This window comes from Mauremys reevesii, linkage group 7 (assembly GCF_016161935.1).
Source record: "Mauremys reevesii isolate NIE-2019 linkage group 7, ASM1616193v1, whole genome shotgun sequence".
NCBI classification, from domain to species: domain Eukaryota; kingdom Metazoa; phylum Chordata; order Testudines; family Geoemydidae; genus Mauremys; species Mauremys reevesii.
This window is the reverse complement of record NC_052629.1, coordinates 94,272,628-94,299,839: the sequence shown is the minus strand read 5'-3', so window position 1 is coordinate 94,299,839 and position 27,212 is coordinate 94,272,628. Positions and strand designations below refer to the sequence as shown.

The following is a 27,212-nucleotide window of genomic DNA, read 5'->3' as shown; positions in this document are numbered from 1 at the left end:
GGAGTCATCCACCCCAAGTGCCGGGGGCTCTTTGGTGCTGAGATGCAGCCGCCTCTGGGGTGGGGCACAGGGGCTGTTTGTACAAGGATCCCTCACCTAACGCTGAGATGCAGGGCATGAAGTGGGTGCCATACCAGGGTCAGCACTGACTCTGAGGGCCCCCTTGCCCCAAGCCTTGCTCCCTGCAGCCTGCTGGGTTCTCTCCAGCCAGAGTGTTCCATGCCCAGCATGGGGATGAGCTGCCCTAGCTGGCTTCCGCTGAGAGGGGAAATATTTTCACTTAAGCCCCCACCTGGTAAAGTTAGTGGCCCTGGGGTTCTCCAGAGCTGGCCCCTGGTGCTGAGGTGGGGGTGGGGGGCGGGCTGGGAGATATTTATGTATTAACAGGCCCAAGCCAGGCCCTGAGTCCTATTTGCTAGAGTGAAATTGGCTGCGAGGTGCCGCCTGGCATTGATCCCACCCCAGCACTTCACTGCAAGGCCATTATTGGGGGGGGGGGGGGCAGAAGCTGATGCAGGAGGAGGGGGGAGAAGGAGCTGTCCATCTCTGCACCACAGAGTGCCCGTCCTCCCTCCACCTGTGCTCCCCTCCCCAGGGTCTCCCAGCCCAGAGCTGAAGCTGATGTGGTAACTGGAGCGGGGAGAGATACAACATTCTAGGGGGTGCCTGGAGGAGTGGGGGGGACAGTACAACACAACACAGCTCACCACCACACACAGCTGTGCTGCCCCTCCTTGCACAGTCCTATAGACGGCCCCCCTGCCTCCTATCACCTCCCCACCCACAGCTCTAGAGGCGCCCCCCCCCGGCTCCTATCGCCTCCCCATGCACAGCCCTACAGGCACCCCCCTCAGCTCCTATCGCACCCCCCCCCCCACAGCCCTCCCCACTCCCTGCACAGTTCTACAAGGCCCCTCCCTTCCCCGGCTCCCATCACCATCCACTTCCCATGCACAGCCCTGCATGCTCCCCTCCCCTCGAATTCCCACCATGTGCCCTCCACACACAGCCCTGCATACTCAACTCCCACCTCATGTGTCCAACCCCCTGCACAGGTCTGCACATTCCCCCCCCCCAACTCTCCCCCTCCTCCACACGCATGACCATGGACACATAATGGGGCCCCAGTCTCAGACAGGAAATCCTGGTGCTACCATAATTCTGCTAATACTGGGGTTCCAATATTGTGTGTCCATTATCAGCTGGGGTCTCCTGTTGCTACCACACACACTCTAATAGGGTGGCTCCCCCATCTCAGCTGGGGCCCACCCCCTAAATGCTACCGTAATGCTACTAACAAAGCACATGCCATAATGGAGCATCTAGGTGTTACTGTAGTGCTATTAATAAAGCTCACTCCATAATGTGGCGTCCAGACACAACCGTAATGCTACTAATAAAGCACATACCATAACGGGTCGCTAATGCTACTAATAAAGCAGATGCCATAACAGGGACCAAATTTCGGTCAGCGAGGCTCCATGTGCAGAGACTGAGGAGCATGGCCCTAACAGTGAGGAGCTGGGCCCCGCCCTGGTGGGACAGTCGTTGCTGGCATCACTCCGGCAGCGGAGGCGGAGGGCTGCCGCCAAACGGAAGCCTAAGGGGTATAATTAAGCATGGAAGGCTGACGAGTGGGAGCAATCAGGGCTCCGGCTGCTCTGGCTGCACTGGCGCGCTCGGCGTAATGCAGCGACAGCTCTAATCACTACGATCAGGGATCGCCAGGGGCCAGCTCCTGACCTCGCCCAGCTGCAGGGACCCCCTCACCTGCCAGGGGCTTCAGCAACAGAGATGCAACCACTGGCAAGGGGAGAAGGCAATGGGTTTGTTCCCCTCTAGGGGGCAACAGCTCTGATCCAGCCCCAGGGTGGAGGGACTGGGACCGGGGCCTTTCCCCTCTAGGAGACACTGACTCAGTACGAGCTCCCAGAGATAGTATGGGAATGAGTTTCATTGTTGATCAGGGCCCCTTTGTGAGATGAGTTTGCCAGGTCTCAGACCAGCTCCTAGCAGGACTCAAGCCTCCACCACACAGAATCCCAAGGCAAACACCTGCTTGGTCGACAGCCTCAGTCAGCAGCTAACTGGGCCTCAGAGGTCGAGTCTCCTTCTGCCACCTCCAGGGTGGGGGGAGGAGGGGGCTGCATGCTGGGGAAACGCCACCTGACCACTCTGACACACACACGGTGGTCAGCCTGCAGGGGATGGGGGGCTGCTCCGAGTCCTGTGCCCCCTGCAAACAACAACACTGAGAAAGTTTGTGTGAATGAAATCCACAGGGCATTTACACACACATTCAGAGACAGCCCCCCGCAGCTATTTGCAGTTTACACACACACAGAGACCAGTACACACAAATGTTTATACAGTCTATTGGATTGTTATACACACAGCAACTACACCCCCCTTGTATATTATACACATGCAGCCCCACATCCAGAAGTGCAGACCAAACCTACTATATTACACACATGCGCACACCAGCTACCGTGACCCTCCAGGCCCTAGACCAGCCCCACAGCTGGTCTCCAGTCTCAATGCAACAAGATGACACTGGCTGAGCTCTGCAAGGACAGCTCCCCCCATGGTTAGCCAGTGAGTGACCCCAACTGTCTGGGCAAGGCAAAGTGCTCCTGCCTCCCGACCCAACCCAGCATCAGGCTATGGGGGCTGGAGAGAAGCCAGAACCCTTGTGCCAAGGTGGTGAGGCTGGTGCAATTCCATGAACCCAGCCCTCAGTACTGAGGTGGGGAGGGGGCAGTGGAGATGGGTTCAGGGTCAGGGCCTGTTGGCTTTTCTGCAGCATTATTAGGAGGACCTGGTGCTCATTTCACCCATCTCCTTCCACATCCCCCACCCCTCCTCCATCAATCCCCCCTCCACCATCCCTCCCTCCCGAACTCCTCCACCCCTCCTCCATCGAGCCAGCCATCCCTCCCCCATGCCCTCACCCCATTCTGTCCATTCCCCTCCAGCCCTCTATCTACTCCTATCCGTCCATCATTCCTGCAGCCCCCTGCATCTCCCCCATTCCCAGAGCGAGCAACACAGCAGGACTCTCCTATCAAAGCCCCCAGATTCCCCTGCTGCAGTCGAAAACGTGAAACTGGTTCATCGGGAGATTTTCTCATTAATTAAAAAGTGACTCCAGGCTTTTTGCAGAGACTTTTCTCTTCATTAAGGATTCTGGCTCCATTGCGGGGCGCTGGGAAGGACGGGGCCCAGCAGGCCGGGTGTGGGGGTGCCTGGGCACACATCTGAGTGTGGAAGTGCACTAGTGGGAATGCTTGCTAGTGCACAGGCTTGTATATGCCTTGTGTCCAGGTGTGCCAAGGGCCACACACAACCCTGGTGCACAGGTGTGCATGGAGACATCCAGATGCCTCGCCCTACTGGTGTGCACACATCCTTGTGCTCAGGGCTGCTCACACAGCTGGGGGCACAGCTGACACATACAAAGCACAACTGTGTTTGGGCTGGTGTATCTAGGAGGGGAGGTGTGGGTGCCCCCATGCAGCCCCCCATCCTCTGCAGGCGTAAGGGCAGCATGAGGGGGGCAGCTGTGCAAGTGACCTCCCCATCAGCCCGATCACTGACCTGCCTTCGCATCCCCCTACAAGGTGCCCAGGGCCTGCAGACAACTGGCATGTGTAGCGCCCGCTCAGAACACTGCGCCCCTCGCCAGCTCTGAGCTCAGGAGCCAGCTGGGCTGAGACACCAACTCATCTCATGGCTAAGTAGGATCGGGCCAGGCTGGTAACCAGGTGCACCCCCCACCTGCCCACTAGAGTGCAGCAGGGAGCAGGGTGAACAACCTGGCTGGGGCACCCAGGGCCTGGAGGCCATGACTCTCATGAGCCAGCCAGGCTCCTGGCCCAGGGATGGGAGCAGACGCCCCCTAGTGGGGAATAGTCCCATGTCCATTCCCCACCACCCCAAGCCAGCCAGCCAGAAGCCAGAGTGGAGCCCGCGCCCCCTGGAAGGGAAGGGCCCATCTCTGTCCTTCCATCCTCCCGCAGGCAAGTGCAGCTAACGGAGCAGCCGGCTGGGCTGGGAGAGGAGTGGGGCGGGGCTCCTGCTCGGCGCACAGTGGCGGTGAGACTGGGGTACAGGAGATGGGGCCGGTGCTAACCTGTTGTGAGTCAGAGGGGACCAAAGAGGAGACGCTAACATGCTCCCACGCCAGCCTGGGGGACTGGATGCCAGTTAGTTGGGCGGTGCCCCTCCCCACAGCCTGACTTGATGCTGCCCTGAGGGTTGATCCAGCTGCACCTGCCCAGCTCACGTTCCCAGCCATGTGACAGATGTCCAGGCCGGGGTGGGGGAGCAAGCGCATGCACGGCCCCTGGGGGAAGACAGTGCCAAGGTCACAAGTGAAGCATGGGGGAGCAGCTCCTCAATGGGCTTTTCACCTCTAGGGGGCGCTGGTCCTAATCCAACCCCAGGGCCTGGAGTCTCCCTGCTCTAAACACCCGACCCCTCCCAGAGCTGGGGCTAGAACCCAGGTGTCCTGACTCACAGCCTCCACTAACCCACTAGACTCCACTCCCCTCCCAGAGCTGGAGCTAGAACCCAGGTGTCCTGACTCACAGCCTCCCCTAACCCACTAGACCCCACTCCCCTCCCAGAGCTGGAGCTAGAACCCAGGTGTCCTGACTCACAGCCTCCCCTAACCCACTAGACCCCACTCCCCTTCCAGAGCTGGAGCTAGAACCCAGGTGTCCTGGCTCCCTCCTTCCATCAGCAGTGCCGTGTGCCTGGATGCAGGGAGCTCTGCGGGAGCCGTGTGAGATGAGACAGGCAGCTCCGTGCCACCAGGTTAGGCTGTCGGCCCGTGTTAGCCTGGCGGGGTTGTGACGAGGAGGCCGACGGGAGGAGAGTGTGCTAGAGCCCCCGCAGGGGCCGAGCAGTCATTCCTGACACGTGGGGCACTCCCCCAGCCAGCATGGCTGCTTCCCACTGCCACACAGCATTAGCTGAGGTGCCCGGGCCCAGTGCATGCCACGGGGCAATCGCAGAGACAAGGGTGCCCTTGATACAGTGCCAACACCGGTGCCCAGTTCCCCACTCCTTCCCCCACCAGACAGCTGCAGTCAGCAGAGCAGGGAACAGGAGTCCTGTGCCCCCTGTAATCACTTCCCCACTTCCCTCCCAGAGCTGGGGGTAGAACCCAGGGGTTCTGGGGCACGGACGGTCTCTCACTATGCATCTGTGCGGAGCCCAGCACAATGGGGCTGCTCCCTCAGTCAGGGCCTGTTGCTGCCACTGTAACACACCTAGCAATGTGCAGCCTCTGGCACAGACAGCCCCATGCCCCCTGAACCAGTCCTCCGCTTAATCGGACCCGCTGGCCCGTAGAGGGGAAAGGCCCATGCCCCATCCCTAACATGTGCAATCTATCCCCATACCGGTCCCTTTTGACACACACAGATGCTGGTAGAGAATCATCTCCCCCGCCCCAGATTGTAGTAAGTACCAAGCGCCTTCTTCCACCCACAGCTGTTAACACATAAATATTAACAAGGATGAAAGCGACCGATGAGCTGCCTGCAGCCTACATGACACACACCATTGGTAATGGGAGACAGCTGCCCTCAGGCAGGGTAAACAACTGGCAGCAAGTCTGGCCTCTCCCTGCAGGGGGTGCTGCAGAGAGCAGGGCAGAAACACTGGCTGTGAGGGAAGCTCCTGCTTATTCCAGAGTGGTGTGCAGGGGCATGTGCGCAGTGCGGGAGAGTGGGCGTGTGTTCAGTTGCAGAGCACGTGGGGTGGGGAGTGGTACAGAATGGGGCGTGTGTGCTGCTGCTCTCAACATCTGTCCTGAAACAAACTCAGCTGGTGATGGTGCAATGCACAGACTGAGTCAACAGAGGGTGCTATGTATTCCATCAACCCCCTGGGCCCATCCAGCTCAGTAACCCCTGCCCTTCCTGCTCCCCCAGATCAGACCCCTGGGACCATCCAGCTTAGTACCCCCCAGGCCCTGTCCCCCCGATCAGACCCCTGGGCCCATCCAGCCTGGTACCCCCCAATCCCTGCCCCCACCCAGATCAGACCTCTGGGCCCATCCAGCCTAGTACCCCCTAGTCCCTGCCCCCCCAGATCAGACCTCTGGGCCCATCCAGCCCGGTATCGCCCTTACCCCCCATTCTCCGGATCACACTCATGGGCCCATCTCCCGCCCCATGCTCCCCTCTAGACCACACTTTTCCATGAGCGACACAGCCTTGGCCAGAGGCATGGGGGATCTGGGGATGGTGCCGAGGGGAGGGCTCCAACCCCCAGGACTGCCCTGGGGAGAGCTGTCCACAAAGAAGCAGCATGGAACTCCCAGCAACCCCCGCCTCCAGCAAAGACTTTGCTTTGCCACCCTGATGTGTGGGAGGCGCCCCGATGCCCAGGGTGAAGGACGGCACAGATGGCATGTCGTTGCACTAGCACCAGTAGGGTGACCAGATGACAAGAACAAAATATCAGGACACATTTGGGGGGGGGGGGCTGAGGGGGGGCGCCGCTGAAGCAAAAAAAAAATAGCCCGAGTGCATCAAATGGCGACAAATGGTCGGGACGCGGGACAAACAACTAAATATCGGGACAGTCCCAATGTTATTAGGACGTCTGGTCACCCTAAGCACCGGCCTCCTCAGACCCCACCACGGGCAGCGATCATCAAGGCACTGGCATGAGTGTGAGGAAGTCAGATGGGGGGACTGCGAGCCCAGCCCTGGTGTGTGTGCGGATGCCCTGGCATCACTCACAGCACTTGCCATGAGTGGGGGATGGGGAGCGACTGCCCCAGTCTGATGCAGACAAGGCCCCAGCCAGGCACTGGCAGAGCCAAGCAGGTGCCTGATGTTTCGGGCACAACGTGCACCCGGGCAGCTGTGCCCCAGGGCAGCTGCACAGAGGGGCAGTGTGCAGCAAGGGATGCAGCCATATTCTGAGCCAGTGTTACGCTGGGGGTGGGGGGGGGGACAGCTGAACCCCCTACCCTGCCAGACCTCCCCCCACAGGGCCCCCAACTCCAACGTTCTCCTCCAGAGACACTAGAGACGGCACAAACTATCCCCCCAAACTTGCTATCAGGGCCTGGGCTGGGTCTGAGCCTCTGGGAGCAGAGGTTTGGGGGTTGGGTTGAGTCTGAGCATTTGGGTGGCAAACGATTGAGGAACCAGCTTCCTCCGAGTGGGGGGTCAGATTGCAGCTTTGGGGGATTAAAGAAGGGGCTCAGTCCAAGCTGCTGGGGGGCAGCAGGGGAGGTCCCAGGCTCTGGGGGAAGCACTAGGGTCAGGTTTTGGGGGGGACGGGTTCCAGTTACAGGGTGCAGACCTGAGCAGTGCTCTCCCTGCCACCGCCGGCCCCCTGCACCCCCGCCGGCAGCCCCCCAAGCGCAGGTTCTCCTTACTATGTGCAGCTGCAGATAGTCCCCCAGCCCGGAGGCGCTGTCCACCCGCACCAGGATGGCGTTCTTCTGGTGCGTGCTGAAGCCCACAGCCAGCCGGTCGGCTCGTGTGCTGGGCCGGTCGTTGGGCGGCCAGGTGTAGGTGATAAGCGCCCCGCCCTTCCCAAAGATGTACGTAGTGCCAGCTGGGGAGGGGAGAGAGAGAGAGAGAGAGACAAGGTTAGTAAGAGGGGATCCTAGAGAACAACTCAGACAAGGCTACTCAGTAGAACCCAGGAGTCCTGACTCCTAACCCCCCTCTCTAACCCACCAGGCCCCACTCCCCTCCCAGAGCTGGGGATAGACCCCAGGAACAGCTGAAGATATGGCTAATGCACTTCAATCTTGCCCTCCTCACTGCAATCCCAGTCCCGGACTCCCCCTCACAGCTCTGCCGCTGCTGCTCAGTCCCACCTCTCTTCCGGAGCAGCAGCCATGTCTCCTTCACTCAAGGAGTGATCAGGCCAAAGAGCGCCCTCTACCTCAGCCCAGCCACAGCAAGTGGCCCATTAGTAAGAGGCTTGCTGGGTCTCAGCCCAGCCCCAAGGTACCCTCAATATAAATCCTCCCTCAGCAGGGAGCTCAGGGTCAAACAGGCCTCCCATTCCCCTCTGCTTCCCCTGAGCGTGATGGGAGAGACACGGCATGGACATGCTAGAGCCTGAGCCTCCCCCATAGACAGCTGACACAGCACCAGCGCAGACACCCCAGAGCACCAGCCAGCCAGCTTGGGCATAGCCAGCTCGGATGCCATCCAGCACCAACACCCCCCCTCCCGCACCTCATAGCCTATGCAAATAGCTCCAGCCCCCCTCAGCCACTGCTCACACACTATTAACCACAGTTGGTTTGTGGGGGGGATTTAACTGGTGCCACTTAGCAATTAACAAACACCGCAAGCACTCATGATAGTGGAAGGCAGCTGGCATGCGTTTGTCTGTTCCTGGCCCAGCTTGGAAGATGGGCCGGGCTGAAATTTCCTCCAAGTGATTGTGAAAAATATTTTGCAAAAAACAAACCCCAACTCAGGTGCAATTAGTAGCACCTACCACAGAGTGGCTGGGAGCCCCGGCCACGCCTGGCCGTGCTAGAGGGCCAGGAGTCCAGAAGCTGCTACAGACGTGGCCGAGGGCTCTCTAAGATACTGAGCGTAGTATCCCGCACTGCTCTAGTGCCTTTCCCTGCAAAGAAGCCCAGGGTGCCATGTGATACTCACCCTGTACGCATGGATGGCCCTGTGCTCGCTGCCTCGAGGGGGGCCCTGGGGCTGCTAAGAGAGGGATCCCTCGCCTTGAGCTGAGAACAGCTCCTAGGTTAAGGCAGTGTCTGTTTAACAGCACACAGCAATGCTGCATGAGTTTGGGACAGGAAGTGCAGGAGAATCCTGAATCCAGTGGGAAGTATTGAGGAGGGATGATGTTACCCTAGGTAGGGTTTGATCTGGGGTTTGCCAGAAGCTGGGAATGGTCGACAGGGGATGGATCACTTGATGATTTCCTGTTCTGTCCATCCCATCTGGAGCACCTGGCATTGGCCAGTCAGAAGACAGGACACTTGGCTAGATGGACCACTGGGCTGACCCAATATGGCTGTTCTTATGGACGGGGGTGGGGGAAATGCAAAGAGGAATAATGGGGGGAGGGGTTCCAGCCAGGGCCGGCTCCAGGCACCAGCCCAACAAGCAGGTGCTTAGGGCGGCCAATGGAAAGGGATGGCACGGCCGGCTCTTCAGCGGCCATTTGGTGGTGGGTCCCTCACTCCCTCTCGGAGCGAAGGACTTGCCGCCGAAGACTGAAGTGGCGGCGGTAGAGCTGCAGATCACGATTGCAGCTTTTTTTCTTTTCTTCCGCTGCTTGGGGCGGCAAAAACCCTGGAGCCAGCCCTGGTTCCAGCTGAGTCCCCCATTCTCCCAATTCTCTATCTGCCCCTCACAAACATGGGGAATGAACTCACACGGCAATTGCAAACACAAGCACAGACACAGCCAACCGCAACTGCACACCCTGCACAAACGCACAGGGATCCTGGCCAAATGCAAAGGCACAAATATCACCACACTCTCACTCAAAGAAACACTCACCAGGGCGGACGTAAATGCACACAGGCAGGTGTGCTCACACGCACACATGTGCAAGCATTCAGATCTGGGATACCTACACACATAGACACGTGTGTGTTCAGACCTGATTTCCCTGCACACACACACGCAACTAGACAAATGTAAACACACAAACACACCTGCACGCATACAGATGCAAACACACAATCACAGGCTAACACAAACATCCACACCCACAAAGGCACCAATGCATACATGCACAAATGGCACACCCACTCCCCAACACAAACACAAACACAACTCCTCCCATACATTCTAATGCAAAATCACAACTGCACAACTGCACACATACTCACCAATGCAATACACCCACACACTGATTCCAATGCAAACACACTTGCACAAACACACACCAATTCCAGGACACAAACACAATTGCTTCCCACCCTCCAATTGCCCCGAGGACCGTACTGGCACTGTCAGACCCCCATCTCTCAGCGGCAAGTTCCCAGACATCTCCCCCCTCCCCCCCCCAATATCTCACTGACAGGAATTGACTCCTACATGAGATCGGCAACGTTTCCTGCACTACCTTCTAAAAGCTCCTTCAGATCTCGCCGCAATAACCCAGCCCCCTGCACCGCTCCATTTGCTGCCCCCTGCACAGCTGTTCCTGTCCCCAGTGATCAGGGCTCATCCATCAGGTCCAGCACTGACAGCGGATTCATGGTGGACTGTTCTGCTGGGCCTACAAAGGAACACGGCTAGGTGCAGTGAGTAAATGGGGGGTGTCAGATGGGGGGAGTCACACAAGACTCTGGAGAGGACAATCACAGAGAGGGGGAGCCAGGACTCCTGGGTTCCTTGCTCTGAGAGGGGAGGGATCCTGACAGTCCCTAATCACCAGACCCCACTTCCTTCCCAGAGCTGGGGAGAGAACCCAAGAGTCCTGCCTCCCAGCCCCCCTACTCTAACCCACCAGATCCCACACTCTTCCAGAGCCAGGACTAGAACCCAGGAATCCTGGCTCCAGTCCCTGCTCAACTCCCCTCCCAGATGTGTGCTAGAACTGCCTACCCTCCAATCAGGCTTTAGCGCTGTTTCCCACCCCTCTGCCATTTCTGCTGCCGTGTCTGTGGCGCCTCAGGCTCACCAGTCATAGCCCCCACAAGCACCCTCTAACTGTGAGGCAGAGAGAGATCAACTGGGAATCCGTTGAGAAACTGTGAGGCTGAGCTGTCTGATGGCTCCATGGATCTCCCAGAGCCAGGCCTGGCCACCTAAGCCTCCCCCAACCCCCAATGCCCTCCAGTGCAGCTCCGCTGGCTGCAGCCCATGGTGGACAGAGCCCTCTGCCCCACGGTGTCTCCTGGCACCCCAGTGGGCTGGACCTGTGCTGCACTGACATGTGGTACATACACAATGGCGGTGAGCTAGAGGTGGGATTGTGAAGGGAGGGAAATAAGGTTAAGAGCTGCACGAGGTTATACCACCCACCAACTATTGGCACAAGATGTTCCACATGGTGCTCAGTGCTGAGATGCAGCCGCCTCTGGGGTAGGGCTCAGGGGTTGTATATACAGGGATCCTTTGCCTGGTGCTGAGATGCAGCCACCTCTGGGGTGGGGCGCAGCCCCTATTTACAGAGTCACACAGAATGATGCACATCTAGCTGGAGCAAGAAGTAAAGCAGAATCCTGTATCCAACTGAGACTGCCGGAGGGAGCTGTGACACAGAGGAACGTTGGTGTCAGCTGGCTAAGGATTCACTACTCTGTGTCAGCAACTCCTATCAGGCCTGACAAACTCTCTACACCCAACACACTGCTGTCACTATGCTTATCCAGATGGTGTCTTGTAAGGTATCGAGGGAAAGCTGAAGCTACTCGGGGCCTTGCTCTTACTGACGCTGCCCAGGGAGCTGTGTACAGATCTGAACTGATGCCGGGAAGTAGGTTACAAGGCAGAGTGGACAAACAGCTCTTCTGGCCGACAGGTGCACGTCAATTCTCCTCGGCCTGTCTCTGAGGTGAGTGCAGCCCTGTGATGCCAACACAACAGAAGCCCCCTTTGCTTGTGAAGGGAACCGGAAAAAATTGGCTGGGGGCACATGAAACCACCGGGAGTGAGCGGGGGTGCACCAGACAGCAAGCAAGGAGGAAGAAGCGTCTTCTCTGGGGCATGCTGCCAAAGGGACACTGCCAAGGTGTGCTGGACTAGACAAGGAAGGAAGGCGGCCCCTTTCTCATCCACCTCCGGGCGAGCCAATGGGAGAAGGCTTTGTGTGTTCCGGAAAGTCGGCTGCTGGCCGTGGGGGCTCTTGACGCTGGGAGGTTGCCGTAGGTGCGAAATGGCTCAGACAAGGATTTTAGCATGTTCAGGTTCAGTTCAGGCTCCAGGAAGCATGTTATCCCCCATTTCCCCCATCACCTGGTGGTCTTATCATCTTTGCTCACTAGCTCTCAGATCTTAACCACTTACTTCCCCGGCTGGTCATTTCCAGCGCTGGGCTGCCCTGATCCTGAGCTGTGCACACGCGGTCTCTCTGGAGACAGCGTGCCTGGTTATTTCAGTGAGTGTCCAGTGACGGGCTGGGTGCTGCAGAGGGGCTTGGGGGCTGGTGTGTGTCTGTCACTAGCTGGCTCAAGTGAGGCGAGGGCTGCGGAGACCTGGAAGTCAGAGCTTGGCTGTGGCCAGAGGCTGGTGGGTGCAGGGAGTAGAGCTACAGCAGGCCTGCTTCATGCGAAGGGCAGGAGGTGGAGAGGTGCCTCTCACTCCTGAGTGCCTCAGGGGAGCGTACCAGGAGCCCCCACCCCACTCCCTGCAGCATAGCACCACACTGGGTCAGTACTGACAACAGGGGAGAGTGCCCCCTACAGAGCCCCTGGGAGGAAGTGGGAATTTTCATAATATTGTTTATGATGCCTATGTGCGCCTCAGTTTCCCCTCCCTATATGTTGCATGGCTGCCCGGGGGAAAGGGGGTCACACTAAAAGTTACGTTGACCCAACTACATCGCTCAGGAGTGTGAAAAATCCACCCCCCTGAGAGACATAGTTAAGCCAACCTAACCCTGGTGTAGGCAGTGCTAGGTCCTGCCTCTCGGGGAGGTGCGTTACTTACACTGGGGACACCCCTCCCGCCTCGCAGGTAGTGTCTATTCGGATGTGCTGCAGCAGCACAGATGCAGCTGTAGTGTTTCTATTGTAGACAAGCCCTAGGGGACACAGGGGTGAGTGTCACCTCCCTGTCTGGGTGGCATGAACAGAGCCCTCCAGGAACCAGCTGTAACCGACCCAGAACAAGGGGCCAGAGAGACCAGGCCAGCCCCAGTGACTCAGGGATCCACACTCCCAGCAGGGAAGTGAGCTGAGACCCCAGCTGGAGAAGGAAGGACTAGAGGGGGAGCTGGGAAAGAAGCGCTGGCTGCTGGAGGAAGCTGGCAGCTCCCACCTGGGAACAGACCGAGGCGGGCAGACAGACAGACAGAGCCTGACCCCGGGGCTGGGTTCTGGGCTGAGCAGAATGGACTGTGCTTTAACCTTCAGCTCTCTGTGCTAAGCCACAGGCTGCCTCTGCTGGCGCCAGGTGACTAATAAACCGACTGCCCTGGGGATGCTGCTCAAGGGTCACTGGAAATGCCGGCTGAGGGGCATCAGTCCTGAGGGGTGGCCAAGGCCCGGCCAGGAGCCTGTCTCAGCTGGACTCGCTGGGCAGAGCTCAGGGGGAAGCAGGAGGGCTAGACCCCAGAGGGTGAGTTTCAGCCGGCGGGAGGCCTTGTGGCCTGCCCTGGAGAAAGAGTGAGAGCCCTGGGGTCTGGCACAGTGAAGGGGCTCCTCCAAGAGACTGTTCCAAACCTGAGGACGCAGCCCCGAGCCTGTGGATCTGTGACAGCCTCCTCCTGCAGTGCAGCAACCCCTAGTGCCACTCTGGGGCTTTGGGGTCAACACTGATGGTGAGGGCAGAGCGCCCCCTACTGGTCCCCACCCTGCTCCCTGCAGCAGTGCCCCACTAGGGCTTTGGGCTGGCACTGGCAGTGAGGGGAGAGTGCCTGGTAGCGCTGCCCTGGGGCAGGGTTGGGGTGCGTGGGTGTGGGGGCTGATTATCTCTCTGTGGTGGAAGGAGGGGGAAGGGGTGTGCTGGGGAGGGGGGTGGAAGCGGCCCTGCTCTGTGGTTTCCCCTCCATCCATCACTGTCACCGCAGTGATTACCTTGAAAACGATCAGTCCCAGGGCCATAAAGGCCCTGCTGCAGAGCCAGGGAATGTGATGGCGCCAGGCAGAGGGAGAGATGGCAGCCGGGCACCACGGGAAGGAGGGCTGCAGGGCTGGGGACAAGGACAGGGCATGGCTCCTGCCTGCATGGCATTTCTGGCTCACAGTCCAGGGGAGACCCTAGACTAACACACCAGCCCACAGAGCCCCAGGGCTTGAGAGACCCTACAATAACACACCAGCCCACACAGCCCTAGCATTAAAGAGTTCTAAAATAACACACCAGCCAGTGCAGCCCCCGCCCTAGACAGACCACTACAATAACACCTCGGCTTGCACAGTCCCGGCCCTGCAGAGAGACCCCTACAGTAACACACCAGCCCTTGGAGCCCCAGCACTCTCAAAGACCCTACAATAATAAAGCTGTGTATGCACTCCAGTGCTAATGTGTGACCCTGAAATAACAAAGCAGATTGCCTCCCAGAGCTGGGGATAGAACCCAGGTGTCCTGACGCTGACTCCCAGCCCCACCCCTTTAGCACTCAGCCGCCTCTGCATTCACACCCCTTCCTGGCAGTGGATTCAAAATAGCTGAGCTGACGGAAAGCAGCGGCAGCAGGTGGCGATTCCTGCAGCATCGTATTTAATATCCATCCCACTCTACAGCCAGATGCCAGCCCCCCGCGATGCCCTTTGTTCTCACACCCTCCTCCCCTCCACTCCCACAGCACCCTTCCTCCCCTGGGCTCTCCCCTCCCCTGCTCCCACAGCCCCCCCAAGCCAGGGTATCGATTCCTTCAGTAGCTGCACTCCTGGCTCTGGCCAATGCACTGCCCGGATTGTGGGGGAAGGGAGCAGAGCTGATAAACAACCCAGGGGCACAGAGGCAGAGACTAAACCAGTGTCCCTGCTCTAACCACTAGACACCACACCCCTCACAGAGCCAGGATAAGAAGCCAGGAGTCCCGACTCCCAGCCCCCTCTGGCTCTGACCCAACAGACCCTAGTGTGTCTCAGTGGAAATCAGGGGTGGCAGAATTAGACTCCTTCCAGGTCTAACACTCTTCCCCATGGTGCCTGGTTCTGAGGGGCCCTTCTGTGCCCCCTTCAAGCCCCAATTCACATCCCAAGGTGGGTGCTGCTCTCGAGCTGAGGTCCTGGCACTTTGGCTTTAAGGGGGGGTGGGTGGGCAGGAGGGGGTGTTGGCTAGCAAATGGGTATAGGGGTGGGGGACAGGCACTCCATCTCTGTCCTTCCCCCAGTGGGGAGAGGTGCCAGTGATGGGGGAGGAGGCTGGGGCTGGCAGGGGAATGTAGGTCACTGAGGTGGGAACACGCCAGCTCTGGCACTTTCTCTGGAGAAGGGGCTGTGGTGCTAAATAATTCATCTCCCCACTAGGAGCTGGAAAGGGGGATGAGCTGAAAAGGAGAGACAGAAAGAGTCTATAGGAGTGTTGGGAGGGAGGAGAGAGGAGAGCAGCCACCTCTGGGGTGGGGCGCAGGGGCTGTTTATACAGGGATCCCTCGCCCATGGCTGAGATGCAGCTGCCTCTGGGGTGGGGCGCCAGGGCCCATTTAACATCCCCATGTAACACCAGGCGATGGGAAGGCTCCCTTTGTGTGCACTGCAGAGGCAATTGAAGGGACGCTGGGATGCAATTAGCCGCCCAGGGGCTGGGGTTCACGCCCCGGCTATTAGGGAAAGCGCTGGGGAGGTTTAACGAGCTGCAGGGCACAGGGTCTAGGCTGTCCGTGGGCGATGAATGGTCGTCTTCTCTCCTTGGGAGCTGTCCTGGCAATCAATTCTGCATCGCCCTATAGACTGGGAGACTTGGGGGGGGGGTCTGCCCCCCCCCCAAGGAAGGGGGAGCCGCTGCAGCCCTGGCTGCTTGGTTAAGGCATCTAGGATGGTGCATGTGGAAGGCAAATCATGGGCAGTGTCCTTGCCTGTTACTGGCCCAGAGAGGGCATTGTTCTGCTGGGGGGAGCATCCTTGCATTGGGGGGGGGGGCGGGGGCTGCTGGTGCTGAAGGGTTTGACTGGCAGTAGCCAAAGACAGGGAAATCTGGACCAAGCTGCCCTAATACTCCTATACCTCATGGGGGGGGAGCTGTGGGGGGTAGGGAGAGAGGTGTGTGAGGGTACCCAGAGCTGTAGGGGGAGGTGGCTGTGGGTATGCACGTGTGTGTGTATAAATGTGTATGTGTGGTATAGGGGGTGAGCAGTTAAGTGTGTCTGTGTGTGTGCATCTGTGTGTGTGTCTGTGCTGCTGTGTGTGTGCATGTGTGACTTCTTGCATGTTTGTATGGATGTGTGTGTGTGTGTGTGTGTGTCCATGTGTGTACACGGAGTATATGTGTGTGTGTGTGGACACATGGGGTATGTGGGGGACTGAGAGGGGTGTTTGGGTACGGGTGAGTGGTGACTCTGGGTGTGCGTGTATGTGTGTGGGGATTGTCTGTTGTGTGTGACGCTACCTTGTGTGTGCATGTGAACCATGCCCTGGTGCTGCCAGTTCTGTGACAGAACCCAGATACCCCCTACCACAAGCCTTCCCTGGTGCTACACCACATGGGGCCATTTCCCCTTCCCCGGCACTATGCTGTGTGGGGCCTGTATCCCCTTCCCCGGTGCTAAGCCAGGTGGTACCCATCTCCCCTTCGCTACACCGCATGTCGCTACGCCGCATGGGGCCTGTATCCCCTTCCCCGCCACTATGCCACATGGGGCCTGTATACCCTTCCCCGGTGCTACGCCACATGGGGCCTGTATCCCCTTCCCTGGCGCTACGCCACGTGGGGCCTGTATCCCCTTCCCCGGTGCTAAGCCAGGCGGTGCCCATCTCCCCTCCCGAGCCAGGCCTTGCTGGCAGCTAGAGGCAGCTTGACCTGACAGGTAGGTAATTGGGGCCTCTGCGGGGTCAGCACAGCCACTTCCCCATGGCTAATGGCTCGGGAGAGGCGGGTGTGTGAAGGGAGCCGGCAGAGGTTGCTAGGCACTGACAGACAGATAATGCTGCACTGCCCTCGCTGGATCTCTGCCTCCCAACAAAGGCCCATTGGCACGGAGCCAGACAGGCAGTTAGGGGCCAGGCTGCCAGGCAGCAGCACAGGGCTGGCAAACAGGAGCCAGCTGGGCACGCAGGCAGGGGAGACTGGGGCCTGGGAGGGCACACACAAGAGGGGTGTGGAATAGAGTGGCAGGCAAACTGGGGCGAGGCCAAGGCAGCTACAGGCAAAAGGTGCCACACACAGTGCAAGTGGGAAAACTGCTGCACGGATACACATATCCCATCTGTTCACACACACACACGTGCACATCCTGTCAGTTCATACACACAGACATACACCCCATCTGTTCACACACACATGTGCACATCCTGTCAGTTCATACACACAGACATACACCCCATCTGTTCACACACACATGTGCACATCCTGTCAGTTCATACACACAGACATACACCCCATCTGTTCACACATGCGTGCACATCCTGTCAGTTCATACACACAGACATACACCCCATCTGTTCACACACACATGTGCACATCCTGTCAGTTCATACACACAGACATACACCCCATCTGTTCACACATGCGTGCACATCCTGTCAGTTCATACACACAGACATACACCCCATCTGTTCACACACACATGTGCACATCCTGTCAGTTCATACACACAGACATACACCCCATCTGTTCACACACACATGTGCACATCCTGTCAGTTCATACACACAGACATACACCCCATCTGTTCACACACACATGTGCACATCCTGTCAGTTCATACACACAGACATACACCCCATCTGTTCACACACACGTGCACATCCTGTCAGTTCATACACACAGACATACACCCCATCTGTTCACACACACATGTGCACATCCTGTCAGTTCATACACACAGACATACACCCCATCTGTTCACACACACGTGCACATCCTGTCAGTTCATACACACAGACATACACCCCATCTGTTCACACACACATGTGCACATCCTGTCAGTTCATACACACAGACATACACCCCATCTGTTCACACACACATGCACAGCCAGTCTGTTCACACACACACACGCATGCACATGCACCTCCCATCCATTCACACACATACACATGTGCACAGCTCGTCCGCTCACACTCACACATGCATATCCTGTCTGTTAATACACACACGTGCACATCCCGTCCATTCTCACACACACACACGTGCACATCCTATCCGTTCACACACACACACATGCATATTCCGTCCACGCACACACACACACATATCATCCATTCACATGTGCACATCCCGGCCTCACACAAACACACGCACAGACATATACCATCCATACACACACAGGTGGATTATTCACACCCCTGAGCGACGTAGTTATACCGAAGTAATTTGTGGTGTAGCCATAGCCTCTGATCTGGCTTCATCTGCTCAGGGAAAGCGCAGCCCTGACGGCCCCACCTCCAGGCCTTCGAGCATGTGGGATGAGTGAACGCTGAACGGCACCAGGTACAAGACTGCTCTTGCCTATGAGCTCCCCCGTTACAAGGCTGTAACCATCGGCGTCACAGAGGGCCGTCTGACAGCCACAAACACACCCCTTCCAAGGTACCTCACCCCATGTGTGCTGGCCAGTGTGTGCTAAGCTACCAGTCAGCATAACCCTCCCCCATCTCACCCCCACCTCAGGGCGATGCCTCATGTAGCCCATATAGAATCTGGGACCCCTGAGGACCCCCCCATGCTGCTCCCTGCAGCGCAGTGCTCCCTAGTGCCACACTGGGGCATTGGGGCCAGTGCTGACTGAGCCCCCTACTGAGCTCCCACTCTGCTCCCTGCGGTACAGTGCCCCCAGCACCAGGCTAGCCTAGGCCGTGGTACTGGAGTCACATATTACTCTTGCTTCCCAGCTCTAGGAGAGGAGTGGGGTCTAGTGGTTAGCTCAGGAGGCTGGAGCCAGGACTCCTGGGTTCCATTCCCAGTCCTGGCAGTGGCGTGAGTTCTCCGTCTAACCCCTCCTGCCTGGGCTTTCAGGGACTCCTCCCCACTGGAGGCTCCAGAGCCTCCTCCACTGCAGCCTTCCTTAGGGCTTTGCAGGCTCACAGCACTGCACGGGCACTCGTTACCCCTCGCCATGCTCCCGGGGGGCTGGACGCCACATCACCCACTGCTGTCAGTACCCCTGGGAGGCACCGGGGAATAGAACCCAGCCTTTGGCTGGGACTAATGGCCCATGTGCCCCCCGCCAGCCATAGAACCCTGGTGTCCTGGCTCCCAACCCCAGCTCTAACTCATGAGAGCCACAGCCAGGAATAGAACCAGAGTCCTGGTTCCCAGCCCCACGCCCTGCTGGAACCACCAAACCCCACTCCCAGACAGCCCACCTGACCTGACTCCTGTTCTCCCATCCTCATGACACTACAACATTCCACAGTGCCCCCCTCCTCCCCCGCCCAGCCGCTGTCCCTGTACACCCTCCCCACCCAGCCGATTCCCCAATACAGCCCCCCTGCCCAGCCACTGTCCCTGTACACCCTCCCCACCCAGCCGATCCCCCTGTACACCCTCCCCACCCAGCCGATTCCCCAATACAGCCCCCCTGCCCAGCCACTGTCCCTGTACACCCTCCCCACCCAGCCGATCCCCCTGTACACCTCCGGCCCAGCCGATTCCCCAATACAGCCCCCCTGCCCAGCCACTGTCCCTGTACACCCTCCCCACCCAGCCGATCCCCCTGTACACCCTCCCCACCCAGCCGATTCCCCAATACAGCCCCCCTGCCCAGCCAATCCCCCTGTACACCCTCCCACCCAGCCGATCCCCTGTACACCCTCCCACCCAGCCGATTCCCCACTCCAGCCCCCCTCCCCAGCCACTGTCCCTGGACACCCTCCCCACCCAGGGGATCCCCCTGTACACCCTCCCCACCCAGCCGATCCCCTGTACACCCTCCCACCCAGCCGATTCCCCAATACAGCCCCTCGCCCAGCCAATCCCCTGTACACCCTTCCCACCCAGCCGATCCCCTGTACACCCTCCCACCCAGCCGATCCCCTGTACACCCACCCCACCCAGCCAATTCCCCAATACAGCCCCCCTGCCCAGCCACTGTCCCTGTACACCCTCCCCACCCAGCCGATCCCCTGTACATCCTCCCCACCCAGCCGATTCCCCAATACAGCCCCCTGCCCAGCCACTGTCCCTGTACAACCTCCCCACCCAGCCGATTCCCCAATACAGCCCCGCCCAGCCAATCCCCCTGTACACCCTCCCCACCCAGCCAATTCCCCAATACAGCCCCCCCGCCCAGCCGCTGCCCCTGTACACCTCCTGCCCAGCCGATTCCCCAATACAGGCCCGCGCCCAGCCGCTCCTTGTATACCCTGTGCCCAGCTGATCCCCCTGTATACCCCACACCCAGCCGCTCCCCCGCATTCCCCCCACCTAGCTGATCCACCCGTATACCTCCACCCACCCGGCCGATCCCCCCATGCATCCGACTGATCCCCCCATATGCCCCCTGCCCAGCTGATCCTCCTGGTACATCCCCCACCCGATAACCCTGTATGCCCCACCCATCTAGCCAATTCCCCAATACATCCCCCACCCAGCCACTTCCCCAGACACCTCCTGCCCAATTCCCACATATGCCCACCACCCAGCTGATTCCTCAGTACAGCCCCCTTGCCCAGCCCATTCCCCAATACAGCCCTTTGTCCAGCCGATCCCTCCATATGCCGCCTCCGCCCAGCTGATCCTCCCATACAGCCCCCACCCAGCCCATCCCCTGGTATGCCCCCGCCCAGCCAATCCCTCAATACAGCCCTCTGCCCAGCTGATCCCCTCAGCTAGCCAAACTCCCAGTACACTCCCGCCCAGCCAACTGTCCCAATACACCTCCCTGCCAGCTGATCCTCCCATACACCAATATACCCCCCACCCAATCAATCCTCCCAATACACCTCCTGCCCAGCTGATCACCCCAGTACCTCCCCCTGCCCAATAATCCCCACCCAGCCAATCCTCCCAGTGTATCCTCCCGAGCCAGCCGATTCCCATAGTACACCCCCACGCTGCTGATTCCGCAATACAGCCCCATCCAGCTGATACCCCAGCACACTCCCCACCCTGCCAATCCTCCAATATACCCATTCACCTCTGCCCAGCCAATCTCCCCCAATACCCCCCCGACCTAAATGATCCCCCAGTCCAAACTATCCTCCATACATCTACCCACAAATACACCCTCCAGACCAGCCAACCCTTCAGTACATCCCTGCCCAACCAATACTCACAATATGAACACCTCCCCGCCCAACTGATCCTCCCTCTAACATCCCCAGTCCAAAGGATCCTCCAATGCACACCCTCCTGCGCAGCTGATTCTCCAATAGCTCCACCCAGCCAATTCCTTAATAACCCCCTTCCCCAGCTGATCTTCCCAAGTACACCCCCCCCAGCATGGGGCTGCATGCCAGGCATGTGGGCAAATGTTCTCTATAAAGACTGTTCCTTTACCTCTCTCTCCATCAAAAGCAGAGCCGGGTGGGGGTAGATGGTAGGAAATAGAGAGATCTCTTCCTTTAATCTCCGACACTTATGCTAATGAAGGAATTTCTATTAAGTTTCTAATGATCTTTGTCAGTTTCCATGGTTTAAAAATAACCCCCGATTAGTTGCCATTATTCATGCCATAACAGCCCCATTCAGGGCGCGCCAGCGCTGGTATCAATATTTATTTTAAAAAGGCGGTGAATTAATGGGATGAGAATAGCGTCTCCTCGTTCATTAACAGAGATGCACGCACCTGAGTATGGGTGGGGGGGAATCGCGCTGTCATGGCAACCCCCATACAGCCAACAAATCTGCTTCCAACTGAGGACTCTATCAGTGCTCACAGCCCAGCCAAGATCAGGGGCCCCATCATGCCAGGTACTGCACAGACCCTGATCAAAACTGGGGGCCCCTGTTGAGCTGGGTGCTGCTCACACACCTCCTCCTGACTGAGATCAGAGCCCCCGTGAGGTCGGGTGACGCTCAGACCCCCCCCCAGCTGAGATCAGGGATCCCTATGGTGCCGGGTGCTGCACAGACCCCAGACTGAGACCGGAGCCTCAGCTGGGCTGCGTGTTGCACCGACTGTTGGCAAGAAGGCTGGTCTATCTGGGAACACTCAGGTTCAGACAAGTCCACTCAAGGTGACACTGAAGCGTGCTGAATCCTGCCTGGACACACTCATTTGGGTGCAACATGGCCTTGGGTCCCTGTAGATGGATCCTGCTCAAGGGTTGCACAAGGGTTGCGAAGGGGACAGGCAGGGAGCTCACTGTCTTGCTCCCCCATGCGCAGCCCCCGCGCCCCGCAATGCTCCCAATGCCACTCCACAGCGGAGATGACTCTCCACGCTGTCGGCCTCAATCATCGTCCTTTAGGAACGAGTTAATTAGCTCCGCAGGAGAAGCTCTGCCGATCCCCTCCCAGCTCTGCCCAGCCTCTCCTCTGGATGGCGCCCCCTACCCACCCCCAGCAGCAGGCCAGGCAATTAGCAAGTGCAAGCCTCTGCCATCTGCTGAGTGAGGTGAGCGGCCAATTCACACGCAGCTGGAGCCCAGGGTTGGGGCTGCAAGACAATAGCTCCTCAGAGCCTTGATTAGCTTGTGAGGCTGAAGCAAAGGGGCCTGGGGAGGGTCAGGGAGGAAGGGACAGTGAGAAGGGGGAGGGCACAGAGGGCAGCTGTGCACACCTGACCGGAGTGGGAGATTGTCACAGAAGGGGCATGTTTGAACATAGCATGCGAGGCATGAGTGAGTGGACGGGGTGGGGGACATACGGGGTGAGCAGGGACATGAGTGTAAACATGAGCAGGGCTGCATGTATACAGGGATCCCCGCCCAGTATCGAGATGCAGCTGCTTCTGGGGTGGGGCGCAGAGGCTGTTTACACAGGGATCCCTCACCCCGAGCTGCGATGCTGCCATCTCTGGGGCAGTTGTGGGGGCCGTTTATACAGGGGCCGCTCATTCAACCATTCCACATGACTGGGTTTCAGATCTCCGCTTGGGAGCTCACAGGCCTGGGAATATGAACCGAGACCGGCAGTGAAACCACAAATGGGATTTATTAGAGAGATGAACAGGAACGAGGACAAACGGACGTGAAATGAAAGGAATCCTTCCAACTCCCTTGGGAAGGTTTAATTAAGATGTGGTTTAATCCTCTTTACCTCACCCAAAGCCCAGGATGCAGCAGGATTCGGTGGAAACTCAGAAAGCTGCTACCTCTGGAGTGGGGCACCAGGGGTGTTTATACAGCAGCCCCTCGCCTAGCATTAAGATGTAGCCACCTCCGGAAGCCCACTGCCCCCCAGTACTGCCTTTCAGTGCAGGGTGAGTGAGTGTATCACAGTCGAGTGCTTTGGGCTACTCGTGCACCCAGAGCTAGATACGGAGAAATCACTGTAAACACACACACACACACACGCTCGCACGTACAGGCCCATGCCCCAGCCATATACACTGGGGTATGGGTTTATTCATGGAACATGCCTAGATAGACGGATAGACCGATGCCTGTCTATCTAGACACAATACATGAATATGGGGCTGGATGGATGGAGATTAGATAGATACTGACTGAGTGTATGAGGGAGAGTGTATGAGGGTGCGTATGGGCGAGATGGACACAGAGACAGAGAATACGAGACTAGAGAGAGAGGGTGAATATGGGGATAGACACAGAGAGAAATAATATGGGGCTAGAAAGACAGAGAAGTGTGTGTAGGGGATAGACAGGCAGACAGTACAAATGTTTCTATCTCTGACCCTCTGCTCAGCCCCCGGCTAATCCAGCCCCACTCTCACAACTCCCAGAGGCCCAGCGGATGTCTCCCCACAAGCAGCCAGCCAAGTCTCCATGGTTAATACCAGACCCAATTCCCAGCCTGTGTCCCTGGGTTTGCATTGCCAGCCCTCCCAGCTAACCACCCAGCAATCATACCTCCTCCTGCCCAATCCCACACACTTTCTTTGCACCCCTCTCCCCATCTGACTGCCATGGAGCCCGGCCCATTCCAGCAGCTTTAGGGCATATTCCATTTATAATGAGTTTAATTAATAGTAATAGCCTATGCTAATGATTCTCTTTAGGGCGCTTAGAGCTGCCACCAGCCAGGGCTGCCTGTGCTCTGACTAGGGGTGTGCATAGGGCAGTTACTGCCCTCCCCAGGAAGTCACACTGACCCCCCCATCCCCGGGATGCTGGGGAACATATCCCCCGAGAGTCACACTGATCCCTCCTCCCCCACTGGGATGCTGGGGAATGTGTCGTCCTCCCCCCAGATCCTCCCTGCCCAACACATACTGGGGAACCCCCCCAACCCAAGACGCTAGAGATTCTCTTTCCTCCCCCCTTATTCTGTTCTATTTCCAGCTCGAGGAAGAAGGGTCTAGTCAGGAGGCGGGGGCTGGGAATCAGGACTCCTGGGTTCTATCCCAGCCCCGGGGCAGGAGTTACAGTGCAGCCTTTCACCAGGGGATACCATTATTCCCATTTTACAGCAGGGGAAGCTGAGGGTCTAGGTGACTAGCCCCAGGGCACGCAGGAAGGCTAGGGCAGAGCAGGGGCTTGAACCCTGCTCTCCTGAGTGCCCGGGCAGCTCACTAGCCTATCCTTCCACCCACACATGCCTTGGCCTCCATTCAGTTAAACTTCTTTAACCCCCTGTGTGGAAGCTCTCAGTGGGAATGTGGCCGATTGCCTGAACCCCATGCCTAAATGACTCAAGCTCCATGAACCAAGCAATGTTTGAACCGAACGGAAAGCCTCCATCCCCCAAGCTGGAGGATGGAGCTCTGAACCACCACTCTGGTGATTGGCCCCCAAAGGCACATGCAGCCAGTCCAGGGGGAAGCCTTCTCTCTGGGAACGCTCCACTGGTGTCCTTCAACAGGGGCAGCTTGGCCTGTGAGGGTCCTTCTGCTGGCATCATTCTGGCTTAGCGATGGGGCTGGCTCCCACCTGCAAATGTCCCTGTGCCATCTGACACTGAGGTTCGAATGCACACACTGCTGTGCTGTTCAGGGGGGCCCTGTGTTTGTGTGTACCAGGGATGTTAATGGGTCTGTGTTAAGAGGAACTGTATATGTGAGGGGGGAAGCGTGTGTGTGGATAGAGGAACTCAATTAAGGGAAGCCATGCGTGTGGGTACTGGGGTGTATTAAGAGGAGCTGTGTGTGTGAATGGGGGGCTGTGTGTGGTTATGGAGGCTGTGTTAGCAGGGGAGTTGTGTGGGTGTGTGGATAGGGGAGCCATGCTGAGGGGAATTCTCCCCCGGTAACCTGTGGCAGAATGTGTCTGTCCTTGCTGGGCAGGCGGGGGAATTGTTGGAAGGCACTGGAGGACTAGAGGCACTCCCATGGAGCTAGCCTGCATCCACACTGCAGGGCGGTGGGCTGCGGAGGAGTCACCTGTCTCTGGCAGGCCAGCCCCACAGCACTGGCAGGAGGGGTTTGTGCTGGACTCATGTTAGGGGCAACACATGCGTTATAACTCGAGTGACCTGAAGCCTAGGCTAACTCGTGTGCAAACTCCCCTGGAAGAACACCCCCTGCAGCGGGGAAGTAGACTGGGTTAGTGGAGCTGACACTACACTCCGTGTGGATGCTCTGGTGTGAGGAGGAAGCAGACTGGCCTGGGTCTGGCATAATCCCATTCCAAGTCAGGAGGGATACCTCAGTGGTTTGAGCACTGGACTGCTAAACCCAGGGTTGTGAGTTCAATCCTTGAGGGGGCCATTTAGGGATTTAGGGCAAAAATCTGTCTGGGGATTGGCCCTGCTTTGAGCAGGGGGTTGGACTAGATGACCTCCTGAGGTCCCTTCCAACCCTGATATTCTATGATCAAGTCAGGTTAAGCAGTGATGCCAGCCTGGATGCAGGGCTGCCCAGATGATTCAGGGGGCCTAGGGCAAAGCAATTTCAGGAGCCCCTTCCATAAAAAAAGTTGCAATACTATAGAATACTATATTCTCCTGGGGGCCCCTGTGGGGTCCAGGGCCTGGGGCAAATTGCCCTACTTGCCCCCCCGCCATGTGGCCCTGCCTGGATGAGCTGGAAGAACAGTGTCCCTGCGGCCCTGGGTTCAACAGAACAATTGAAACCGAATTGTGCCGGGCTACGTGTGGACAAAATCACCACCAGACGTGATGGACAGGGGGTTCTCCGCCCCTCCTGCAACTGGGAGCCAGGAGAGGCCTGTCCCTTTAAAAGAAGAGAAAGGGGGAGGATTTCCAGCAAAGTCGCTCTTAGTAGAGGGGAGAATCCAGCAAATCCCTTAATCTGGCCAAGGAGCCTGGTATTGTTCTCAGAGGGGCCTGACCCTACACAGTACCCTGCCCAGAGGCACATGGTGCAGGCGGTGCTGTGGCTGGGACGCAGCCTGCGGGGGGGCTACAGAAGGGGCAACAGCCCCTCCACACACACACACAGCCCCCACACAACCCCCTCCACACAGACAGCCACCAACACACACACACAGCCTCCACACAACCCCCTCCACACACACACAGAGCCCCACAACCCCTCCACACACACAGCCCCCACACTACCCCCTCCACACACACAGCCCGCAACACACAGAGCCTCCACACAGACAGCCCCCAACACACACACACAGCCCTGAACACACACACACACACAGCACACACACTACCCCCTCCAGATACACAGAGATCCCAACACACACACAGAGGCCCCACACAACCCCCGCCACACACACACAGCCCCCAACACACACAGCCCCCCAAGCCACTCCTCACACATACACATCCCCCACACAACCCCTCCACACACACAGCCCCCAACTCAAACACACAGCTCCCACACAATCCCCTCCACACACACAGTCCCCAACACACACACAGCCCCCACACATCCCCCTCCAGACACAGCTCCCAACACACACACACAGAGCCCCCATCACACAGAGTCCCCTCCAAACACACAGCCCCCGACACATGCAGCCCCCAACACACACAGCTGCCATAGCTAGCCACTTCCACACACAGCCCCTCCCAACAGCGCCCAACACACACACACACTCAGACCTGTCCACATCCAATTCCATACAGCCCCTTCCACACACATAAACACAGCCCCCCAGCAGCTAGTCCCCTTCCACATAGCCTCCCCACAGCTAGCCCCCAACACACATGCACACTGCCCCCCGGCCCCAGTACACACACAGCAGCCCCCTAAACAACTCACACAGCTCCCTATTCACACGCTCCCAACTACTCCCCCCACCCCCGCCTGGAGGGACTCGCACTAGAGCCGTCAACCAGGAACTAAAGCAGCGACGTGTTGGGGGGAGGCAGAGGCAGAGGCAGCATTCGAGGGGGGGCAGTGAAGGAGGGTAACACTGGGAGACACAAAAAGTGGCATAATTGCCCTGGGAGCAGCACTGCTCTGCCAGACCCTTTCTGCCGGGC

The 27,212-nt window shown here is 58.2% G+C and overlaps 1 protein-coding gene across 18 annotated transcripts in view; it reads right to left on the bottom strand.

Moving 5' to 3' along the window:
• The window catches only part of NRXN2 (neurexin 2), a 305,022-nt gene that overhangs the window by 77,876 nt on the left and 199,934 nt on the right, over nt 1-27,212 (bottom strand). For all 18 annotated transcript variants that reach the window (XM_039547771.1, XM_039547772.1, XM_039547773.1 and 15 more), the window contains one exon: nt 7,409-7,590. In XM_039547771.1, the coding sequence (XP_039403705.1) occupies nt 7,409-7,590 (182 nt within the window). The remainder of the gene's footprint in view (nt 1-7,408; nt 7,591-27,212) is intronic.